This window comes from Gorilla gorilla, chromosome 10 (assembly GCF_029281585.2).
Source record: "Gorilla gorilla gorilla isolate KB3781 chromosome 10, NHGRI_mGorGor1-v2.1_pri, whole genome shotgun sequence".
Taxonomy (NCBI): domain Eukaryota; kingdom Metazoa; phylum Chordata; class Mammalia; order Primates; family Hominidae; genus Gorilla; species Gorilla gorilla.
In genome coordinates, this window is record NC_073234.2 from 34,103,506 (window position 1) to 34,114,891 (window position 11,386).

Here is an 11,386-nt window from a genome sequence, read left to right on the forward strand (position 1 = left end):
TCTGAGATGACATCTAAGCAGAGACAGCCAGCAGGCAAATGGTTGTGCGTTAGGGATAGAGGAAAACAATATGCTATAGAAGGAGTACAGTAATAACTTTGGAGTCAGACAGACCCAGACATGAGTTTCTACTGTTATGTGAGATATGAAGAAATTATATCAACATTCTTACACTCAATATCCTTACGTATAAAAAGAAGCTAACAATAACTTCCTTATATGTTTTTAATAAAATGAGTGCAACACCTAATCAGTGTCTACATTATGGCAGATGATGAACAAATGGTGCCATTTACATGTCTTCAACGTTCAGGATAGAAAACTTGGAACTTGTTCCTGTTTAAGAAGTAGCCATTAAGAGTCAATAAGATAGCTCAGGAAAAGTTTGTAATGTAAAAATAAAGGATATAAAGAGCTCAACTTTAAGAGGAGAGCAGAAGGAATGGTCACAGGACAGAAGGAGAAGGACTGATCAGATTTTAAGAGAAAATTGGGAGAGAATGATGTCATAGAAGTCAGAACAAGGAGATTTTTTATAAAGAGGGATAAGTGAAATGCACAGAGAGGCTAACCAGTGGATTTAGCATTTATGACCTAAAAAGATTTTCGAGATAGGTATGAAAGCAAAACAGATTGCAATGGATCATTGAACAAGTGGAGAAAGAAATGTAAAGGATTCTTTTGGTTTATCTGCTAAAACAGGGAATGTAACATTAGAAGAGTATATGGTGCTATTTATTTTTTAGATGAGACTTTTTAAAAGTTTACATTGTGGAGGACCAACTAAAGTAAGAAACCATAAACTTGAGGTGGAACCAAACAGAATATAAGTGGCCGAGTTGATTCCAGGTAGCGGATTTGTAGGGCAGAATCAGTAGAGAAATAATTTCTCTCTCTCTTTGAATACTAGCTTCCAATCCATTCTAACTAGTGCCATGTTATTTATCCTAAAATATGTAATATTTCTTTACTCAAGAAATTTCAGTGAGTACCCCTTGCCTACAAAAGGAAATATAATTTCCATGGTCTACCATTCAAGGTTTCCATCATCTGGCTATAACTGTCATTTGCAACTCTTTCTTACCACTTCCTTTCATGCATCCTGTACTCCAGTCATATTTGATTACTTTTTATTCTCCATGCACTCTTTCCACATACTCCATACATATCGCTTCTTATTTAAGGTACAGCAAGAATGCCACTTCCATCATGGCATCTTCTATAAAAGCCCAAATTAAATACAGTCTCTTCTCAGATTCCCTGTTAGTATTACCCACGAGATATATTATAAGCTGCTTATACAACAGTAATTTCTGCATTCCTTTTTCTGCCCTTAAAAGAGAGATAACACTTTATTCATTTTTTACAGTTCACAGTTTCCTACAGAGTGTCAGCACATACTATAGATTTAATAGTGGCTATTAATTCCTTAAAGAATTTGAAGACTCAGGGCAAATCCAATTTAAAAAATCCTGAAATTACAAAGGATACTATTTCTTACTCAACCAACAATCAAAAGTGTAATCCAACACTCATACTGTGTATTGAAATAACATATATTTCCTATAAAATATTTTAAATGCTATAAAGACTATTGCATGATAAAAGCAATAGGCTTTTTTTAGTAAAGGGATTTAAAAAATCTTAGAGAATTGCTGCTCAAGCCATGAATCAATAATTAATCTTGTAGAAAGAAGTTCAGAATATATTGCCAAGATCATAAAGTTATATTTTCTTTACTCAAATTTATAATAAAATGTCACCTTGTAAGAAAATAAACTCACATCAGAATTTATGTCAGCTACTTAGAAAATGAATAAATGTAATTCAATTGTGTATACTTAACTGATGCAGCGTCTACATATATTTATTGAGCACCTGTTTTGTGTCATGCCTAGTACTAGGTATATTCATACATAATATCTTATTTAATACCCACAACAATCTTGTGAGATAGCTATGTTAGTAGTCCCATTCTACGGATTAAGAAATTTGCTCAGAGAGATTTTTAACTTGCCAAGTAGTAAACAGCTAGGATGTCTTACAGCCAAGAATCTGTAGTGCTCTGAGAGACTAGAAGATTTTGGTCACGTAGGACTCATTTTATTTACTCTGGGAAAAGGTGCATCCATAAAATGAGAAAAAATTAGCAACAAGAGTTGAAGCAAGTGAGTTGAATGTGTAAGAAGCTTAATCTTCAACTATCCATAAAATACAGTTAACCAATACACCTTCCCTAAGGATTCTACTTAATCAACATTTTAATGCATACATGGCAATTTAGCCTAAGGTGACAAAGTTTTAAATTAGTGGTTCTAGAATTATGTTACTAGATAAGAATAGTTTATCATGATTATCAGCCTTGTTTATATGTAATTTATGCTTCTAAAGTACTTACAGTTATTTTAGGGAGGTTTTTGAAGTATTCTTAGCAAACTCTGTGTCTCTAATTTTCATAATTAATATTATATTCATAGCCACTCCAAAAACGCTTTGCTAAACAATAGATCTTCAGGCCTGCTCATGTCCGTAATCATACATTTCAATTAGTGAGCCATTTCCGTACTTTGATAATGGTCGAGCATTCTATGTAATGCTTTTAAATATGACATGTATTTTACTAAATTTCACTTCAGATATCTCTGCCCTGAAGATAACATAAAGAAACTTGATAATCACTGAATAATATTTACATTTCACATTTGATACAGATTTCAATATATTACTATTTTTATTTTGCCTTTAATGTAAATTTTATTAAATCGAGAAGCAATAGCTTTTCTCCCTTTGGAAGATACTACCGGAGGAAAAATCCTACATGTAAAGATGTTCATAAAAACTTGTGTTCTTTGAATGTGGTATTAGCCATGCATTGATTAAAATTCTGATACCTTATGGCCACATGCACTGCTTGGATTCAGAGATACAGTTCTGCAACTTTGGTTTTCACTGGGGTCTCCTGAGAAGTACAACTTTTCTTTTTTAACCTCCTCTTTGTGGTTTGTAAACTTGAGGGCTAAATGTTATTGAGAGAAGTGGTTGTTGGAAGACAATTCTCCATAGGTCTCTTGTGTTTGTATGTGTTTTCTGAGCAGAGGTATTGATTGCTTTTCTTCCATACTAGATTTTCAAGGACATTTGTATAGCGAACAGCTTTCGTAAAGATACTGTCTCCTTCCAGAGGAAAAAAAGCAGTTTTGTTTGCTGTTTCCTATAATAATGATGACAGCCTACAGGGCAAAGATCAGGTAGGCTTACTGCCCACCCTAAAAGGCCCAGGTTCCTTAAGCTTAAGGTACCTACTCTATAACGCAGCTCACTGTGTGTCACTTGTTCCTCTTTGTACCACACTTTAAAAACTGGGGCTTGGGGAAATAACATCAAAATGCTAATACTCTGACAACTATCATTTCTGTGAGTAATAAGCTGTCTTTTTCTTTTTTTTTTTTTTTTTTTTTTTTTGACCCACAAGCCTGCTTCCAGCAGCTCCCATGGAGCTACATCAGGCCAATTTGGTAGCTTGCAGGGAGGGTAAAATATCAGACCTTTCCCAGTTTGCGTAACCAATAACAACTTCAACACAGATTGTGTTATCTGAGTACTCACTTTCAAAAAACAAAATCATACGCAGGATTTTAAGGTTCCTATTGATCTGGATTGGCCAGTGTAGCTTTCTTGCCTCATTCTCCAAGAAATTTGTCATCTTCCTAGTACAAAACTCAGCTAAAATGGCTTTTCCTAATTTTGTTAATGATGTTTCCTTCTGTCATCTAGTGACAGCATTGAGCCAGGTTTCCCTCCTACTAGTTATTCTTCAAACAAAGATAATTTTTGGATGATTTTCTTTTGCGGAATAAGTGAAATAACATATGTTTTCAGATTACTTATTCCTTCTTGATTTTTTAAATCCATTTATTGAGGTATAATTGACATACAGAAAGCTATACATATTTAATGTATACAACTTGATGAGTTTGGAGATAAGTATACAGCCATGAATTTATCAACACAATCTATGCCATAAACATATCCATTCCTTCCAAAAGTTTCCTTCTGCCCTCTTAATTATTTTTTCCCCACAGGGTCTCTCTTTGTCACCCAGGCTAGAGAGCAGTGGTGCCATCACAGCTCACTACAGCCTCTATCTCCTGAGCTCAAAGGATCCTTCCACCTCAGCCTCCCAAGTAGCTGGGCCCACAGGCACACACCACCAGGCCCAGCTAACTTTTTGTACTTTTTGTAGACACGAGTTTCACCATGTTGTACAGACTGGTCTCGGACTCGTGAGCTCAGGCGATCTGCCCACCTCAGCTTCAGAAAGTGCTGGAATTACAGGCGTGAGCCACCGCACCTGGACCCTCTTTATTACTTTTGTGTGTGATAAGAATACTCAATCTAAGATCTACCCTCTTACACTTTTAAATATGCAACACAGTGTTATTTATCACCGGTACTATGCTGTTCAGTAGCTCGTTGGGACTTATTTGTGCTGTATAACAGAAACTATACCCTTTGACTAACACTTCCTTGTTTTCCCCTCCCCCAGCCCTGGTAACTATCATTCAACTCTCTCCTTCTATAAGTTTGACTGTTTTAGATTCCTCACATAAGTGGTGTCATGCACTATTTGTCCTTCTGTGTCTGGCTTATTATAATGTCCTCTAGTTTTACCCATGTTGTCACAAATAAGAAGATATTCTTTATTTTTTCAGGATGAGTAATATTTCATTGTATGTACATACTATATTTTCTTTATTCATTCATAATGGACAGTTAGATTGCTTGCATATCTTGGCTATTGTAAAATAATGCTGCAATACATACGGTAGTACAAATATCTCTTGATTCCAATTCCTTTAGGTATATATCCAGAAATGGGATTGCTGGATTATATGGCAGTTCTATTTTTAATTTTTGTGGAACCTCCATATTGTTTTCCACATGGTTGTACCAGTTTGCATTCACACCAATAGTATACAAGAGTTCCCTTTTCTCCACATTCCTGCCAACACTTTTCTGTTGTACTTTTTTATAATAATCATTCTCACAGGTATGAGGTAAAAGCTCATGTGATTTGATTTGCATTTCCCTGATGATTAGTGATGTTGAGCACTTATTTATATACCTGTTGGCCATTTGTATAGCTTCTTTAGGGAAATGTCTATACAATCCCTTTGCACATTTTCTAATCATGTTACTTGGGGTTTCCATTCTATGGAGTTGTGGGATTCAATTTTGGATACTATCCCTTATCAGGTATGTGGCTTGCAAATATTTTCTTTTATTCTGTAAATTGGCTTTACATTTTTGTTGATTGTTTCCTTTGCTGTGCAATAGCCACTTTGTTTCATGTAATCCCACTTTTCCATTTTTAGACAAGTTTTTGTTACCTGTCTTTGTTTCTATCCCTTTGGAATCATATCTAAGAAATTCTTGCCAAGCCCAATGTCAAAAAGCTTTTTTCCTATTTTCTTCTATGAGTTTCATAGTTTCAGGTCTTAAATTTAAATCTTTAATGGATTTTGAGTTGATTTTTGCATATGGGGTAAGGTTAGAGTCCAATTTCATTTTTTACATGCGAATATCCAGTTTTCCCAGTGCCATTTATTGGAGAGACTATCCTTTCCCCATTATGTATTTTAGTACCTTTGTAGAAGATCAGTTGACTATATATGAAGGGGTTTATTTCTGGGCTCTCTATTCTGTTCCGTTAGTCTACATATTTGTTTTTATGCCCCTACCATACTGCCTCAATTACTAAAGTATTTTAAATATATTTGGAAACCAAAAATTGTGATGCCTCCACCTTTATATTTCTTTTTTAAGATTGGTTTTGGTTATTCAGGGTCTTTTTTTATTCCAATATGAATTTTAGGATTGTTTCTTCTGTTTCTGTAAAAACAAAACAAAAATGCCATTGGGATTTTAGTAGGGATTACATTGAATCTATAGATCACCTTGGGTAGTATGGATATATTAACATGGGATGTTTTTCTGTTTATTTGTAACTTTTAAAGTTTATTTCATCAGTGGTTTACAGTTTTGGTGTGCCAGTTTTTCACTTCCTTGGTTAAATTTATTCCTAAGCATTATATATTTTTTAATGCTAGTGTAAATGAAAATGTTTTCTTGATTTCTTTCTGGATAGTACATAGTTAATGAATAGAAATGCAACAAATTTTTACATAGTAATTTTGTATCTTGCAACTTTACTGAATTTAATAGTTCTAGTAGTTGTTTTTGTTGTTGTTGTTGTTGTTGTTGTTGTTGTTGTTTTGAGGACTCTCGCTCTGTTGCCCAGGCTGAAGTGCAGTGGCGCAATCTCAGCTCACTGCAACCTCTGCCTCCCAGGTTCAAGCAATTCTCATGCCTCAGCCTCCTGAGTAGCTGGAATTACAGGCGTGCACTACCACGTCTGGCTAATTTTTGTATTTTTAGTAGAGACGAGGTGTCAACACATTGGCCAGGCTGGCCTCGAACTCCTGACCTCAGGTGATGCACCTGCCTTAGCCTCCCAAAGTGCTGTGATTACAGGCATGAGCCACCACACCCGGCCTTGTGGTAGTTTGTTGACAAAATCTTCAGGAGTTTCTACATGTAAGATTGTGCCATCAGTGAATAGAGATAATTTTGCTTCTGCCTTTTTAATTTAATTGCCTTTTATTTTCATTTCTTGACTAATTGCTTTGGCTAGGATTTCCAGTACCATCTTGAACAGAAGTGGTGAGAGTGGGCATCCTTGCCTTTTCCCAGATCTTAGAAAAAAATCTTTTCAGTTTATTTTATATGATATTAGCTGTAGGCTTTTCATATACGGACTTTACTGTGTTAAGTTCCTTTTATACTTAATTTACTGAGAGTTATCATGAAAGGGAGTTAAATTTTGTCAAATGCTTTTTCTATATTTTTGAGACAATCATGTGATTTTTACCTCCGTTCTGTTAATGTGGTGTAACACATTGATTGATTTCTGTATGTTGAGCCATCCTTGCATGCCAGGGACACATATTATTTTGTCATATTTGATTTGGTATTTTTGTTGGGGCATTTTGCATCTATGTTCATCAGGAATATTGGCCTAAAGTTTTGTTTTCTTGTGGTGCCTTTGTCCAGCTTTGGTATCCAGATGATGTTGACCTTATAAAATAAAACTGGAAGTGTTCCCTCTTCTATTTTTTAGAAGCATTTCAGAAGGATTGGTATTAATTCTTCTTTAAATCTTTGGTAGAATTCACCTGTGAAGTCATTTGGTCCTGGGCTTTTCTTCGTTGGTCAGTTTTTGATTACTGATTAAGTCTCCAAACAGGGTCTCACTATGTTACCCAGGCTGGTCTCAAACTCCTAGCCCCAAGTGATCCTCCCACCTTGGCCTCTCAAAGCATTGGGATTACAGGCATGAATCACTGCATCCAGCCTCTCAGTCTCCTTTTTGTTATTGGTCTGTTTAACCTTTCTAGTTCTTCTTGGTTCAGTCTTGATGGGTTGTATGGTTCTTGAAATTGCCCTTTTTTTTCTAGATTGTCCAATTTTATGGTGTATGATTGCTCTATGTGTTTTTCATTTTTGTGAGATCTGTTGTAATGTCTCCGCTTTCATTTCTGATTTTATTTGACTCCTCTCTCTTTTTTCTTACTCTTACAAAGTATTTGTCAATTTTATTTAACTTTTCAAAAAAACAAGTCTTAGTTTCCTCAATTTCTTCTAATTTTTTTCTTTTCTATTTTAGTTATTTCTGTGCTAATCTGTATTATTTCCTCCCTTCTGCTAACTTTGGGCTTATTCTCCACTCTTTTTATAAATCACTAACATCTAATACAGTTACCATTATCAGTCTGATGTAGTTAGACATCCAATCCTAGGTTTAATGTTAGCATTTCTGTATGCTCAGGAAATTATTCTAAACTGATATCCTGGTATTATTTCAGATTTTCTCAACAACTAATTTTACCTTCTACTGAAATGCTCTCCATCTTGATTGTAAATATAGTTAGTATAATTAATTGATTTTCTTCTTAAGAGACTAACCTTTATATGACATTTACTGACATTGGATTAAGTTCCACCTAGGATAGGATAGGTAGGGGGTGGATGTCATCTTACCTTAAAAATCTGTTTCACATGAATATAACTGCACCGAATATCTAATTTTTCAAGTAACCTCTGAGTTTTTTCTAGGTTAATTTTTCCACCTCTGAAGTCATCCTGAATCTTTGATAAAAACCATGTAGAAGCACAAAAAAGTTAAGGAAATTCTCACAGAAAGTCATTGAGTATTTAAAATTCCTAAAGAAACATGTGATTTACTGTATTATTTTTATTTTTAAAGAATATGTTTAAAGTAAATTATAGTATAATTGTATGATAAATATTTTTTAAAAAACAAAATTAAGTAGTTACTATGCTATAGTAAAGGTATGAAAGGGCATAGCACAGTAAAAATACAAAAAAAAAATTAAAGTTAAAATTGGAGAATTGAAGTCATTACTTAGAAAATACATTAAAACATTATTACAATCTATTGCCTGAAGGCATGAAGTTGGAAGGCAGCTAGACTTCAAGATCGCCTCTCACCTGACCTCTCTGTTTTAGTTCTCTCTTCCAGAAAGGTGAGCAAATTAACCCTGAATCTTAAGGAAAGTGGAAGCATTAGATGAATTCCTAATATGCCACCGAACACAGTTTCTGCTACTTAGTGTTCAATAAATAGTAACCATGACTGATAAACTTTTTATTACTACATTAGTCCAATGCCCAGCTACACACACACTCAAGACAGTACCATCAAAAAGCATCAGAAATACCATGGTGAGTGTATATTTGGTATGAAAGAGAAAACAAAAAAAATTTTTAAAAGCTTACTTATCATAGATAAACTACAAAAACTAGGACACTTCCATTTGAAAAACTAAGATTGAAATGAGATAATGGCAATTATCACTAAAATTATAAAAGGTATAGGTAAAAATTGTGCAAAACTACTAAGTTTCAGAATGTTAGAACGAATTAATGAGATCTCCTTAAATTTAATAGTTATGACTTAATACAGCAAAGCTCATGTTCTTGTAAGAAAAAGATACCAGAATGCAGGGAAAGTTAGAAAAGCTCAGAACAAACAGGGAAAAGCAGTTCAACTTAAATGAAGAGGACTTAAATTCAGAACTCCTCGAAAAGAATAACAGCATCAAGTAAAGAGGATAATTAGGAGAAAGAAGAAGAGGAGCAGAAAGAAGCTCTCAATGGATATCTCATTTCCATAGTTTCATGACCTGTAGAGCCGTTTCTCCTCACTTAGAAGTCTTTCCCCAGTAGGTGCTGTCATGGGTTCCAAATACAATTAACTCTGCCCCTTTGCAGAAAATAATTTCTTGATACTCATCAGCTGTTACCACTTTTCTAGGGAGAAAGCAGAGAACACACAGTGGTTTGTTGCCTTCGTTCTTTGAAGCTAGCTCACACTTAACCATAGAAACAGTATGCAAGATGTGGTACCTGCACTACCCTGCCCTTGAAACTGTTTGGCTTCTTACGTTCTGACCACCTCCAAACCCACAATATTTGAAAACGCAGCTTTCCCTGATGTCTGGCATTTTTCCATGAACTGCCATTGTATCTCCTTTTATTTTTTACTATTTTGTTTAAACCCCTCAAACCTTTCATCATAATATGCTTCCAGTGGGTTTGGGCAGCTACTCTGAGAGCCTGAGTATAAATCAACACCATTGTGATTCCTGAAGTTGCAAAGTGCTGTCACTCTTGAAAATTTGGGCTGCTTCTTTAGATCCCTGACAACATATAATGCACACAGAGACACACCACTTTCGAAGAAGACTGTTCAGGAGGCTAAGTTCTTAAAATCTTCAAAAGAGGTATAGCTGGTTGGCTGGGCACCACACTGTCAGGTGACTGTCATTTTTTCCTTTTCATCTGAATTCCCATTGTGATATCATCAGAGGTTCCACACTTCACAAGGAAAGCTTCTTATGACCTCATCAGGAGGCTCAGACCTTGCCAGACTGCCTGCTTTCATGGATAGACATAATAACCTTCAGCTTGAATGTTAACACCTTGATGGGAAAGGTGTCTCATGGAATGTTTTCTTATCCTTTGAACACTACTCATTTCAGAAGCTTTGCTTCTGTTGCAACCAAACATGACACTTAGCGTGCTGAGCAGGAAGGACAAGGAAAGAGTAATTCGCAGACTGTTATTACAGGCCCCTCCAGGGGAATTTGTAAATGCCTTTGATGATCTCTGTCTGCTTATCCGTGATGAAAAACTTATGCACCATCAAGGTGAGTGTGCAGGCCACCAACACTGCCAAAAATATTCTGTACCACTCTGCATCGATGGAAATCCAGTACTCTTGTCTCACCACAATGTAATGGGCAACTACCGATTTTTTGACCATCAAAGCAAACTTTCTTTCAAATATGACCTGCTTCAAAATCAGCTGAAAGACATCCAAAGTCATGGTATCATTCAGAATGAGGCAGAATACCTGAGAGTTGTTGTTCTGTGCGCCTTAAAACTGTATGTGAATGACCACTATCCAAAAGGAAATTGCAACGTGCTGAGAAAAACTGTCAAAAGTAAGGAGTACTTGATAGCTTGCATTGAAGATCACAACTATGAAACAGGAGAGTGCTGGAACGGACTTTGGAAATCTAAATGGATTTTCCAAGTTAACCCATTTCTAACCCAAGTAAAAGGAAGAATATTTGTGCAAGCTCACTTCTTCAGGTGTGTCAACCTTCATATTGAAATATCCAAGGACCTGAAAGAAAGCTTGGAAATAGTTAACCAAGCTCAACTGGCTCTAAGTTTTGCAAGGCTCGTGGAAGAGCAAGAGAACAAATTTCAAGCTGCAGTCTTGGAAGAATTACAGGAGTTATCCAATGAAGTCCTGAGAAAAATTCTACGAAGGGATCTTCCAGTGACCCGCACTCTTATTGACTGGCACAGGATACTCTCTGACTTGAATCTGGTGATGTATCCTAAATTAGGATATGTCATTTATTCAAGAAGTGTGTTGTGCAACTGGATAATATAAAGAATTGCTCCTGGTAACTATCTTGATTTGACTTGTTTGTGTTTCTGGGGAATGGTTATTTTCCTAAAACTGAGCAATCTGTAGAGATGCCTCTTGCTTAGCCAATGCAAATTTAAATGGGAAAAGTGTAGCAAGTAATTTTACTTGGGGAATATTTATGAACAACGCAAGAAAGTGTAAAGTAACTGTGTTTCATGGTGGTGACCATCATAAAGACCAAGACATTTGTTAGAAACTAAAATAGTTTTATAGAATCTGGGATTACAGAAATAGTATAGAGGTGGCCAGGGTTAAGGCAGTGTGTGGGTGTGTACGTGTGTGTGTGTGTGTGTGTGT

At 35.6% G+C, this 11,386-nt stretch overlaps 2 protein-coding genes across 11 annotated transcripts in view; one reads left to right on the top strand and one right to left on the bottom strand.

Moving 5' to 3' along the window:
• Window positions 1–9,924, bottom strand: part of PLCZ1 (phospholipase C zeta 1) — a 54,784-nt gene extending 44,860 nt beyond the window's left edge. For 3 of the 10 annotated variants that reach the window (XM_019039469.4, XM_019039465.4, XM_019039468.4), the window contains exons 1-3: window positions 9,267–9,403; window positions 8,101–8,208; window positions 2,399–2,647 (exon numbers count right to left, since the gene is read on the bottom strand). Coding sequence is in view for 1 of the 10 variants with exons in the window: in XM_055356972.2 (XP_055212947.1) it covers window positions 8,101–8,222; window positions 9,243–9,255 (135 nt within the window). In the remaining 9 variants the exon portion in view is untranslated. Of the gene's footprint in view, window positions 1–2,398; window positions 2,648–8,100; window positions 8,228–9,242; window positions 9,404–9,813 lie in introns of those variants that run through there. The other 7 variants (XM_055356974.2, XM_055356975.2, XM_055356972.2 and 4 more) reach the window with 6 other exon arrangements.
• CAPZA3 (capping actin protein of muscle Z-line subunit alpha 3) lies at window positions 9,890–11,070 on the top strand. The gene has a single exon (XM_055356979.2). It carries the CDS (start codon window positions 10,151–10,153, stop codon window positions 11,048–11,050), a length of 900 nt encoding a protein of 299 aa, XP_055212954.1. The 5' UTR covers window positions 9,890–10,150; the 3' UTR covers window positions 11,051–11,070.
• The last annotated feature ends 316 nt before the right edge of the window (window positions 11,071–11,386 follow it).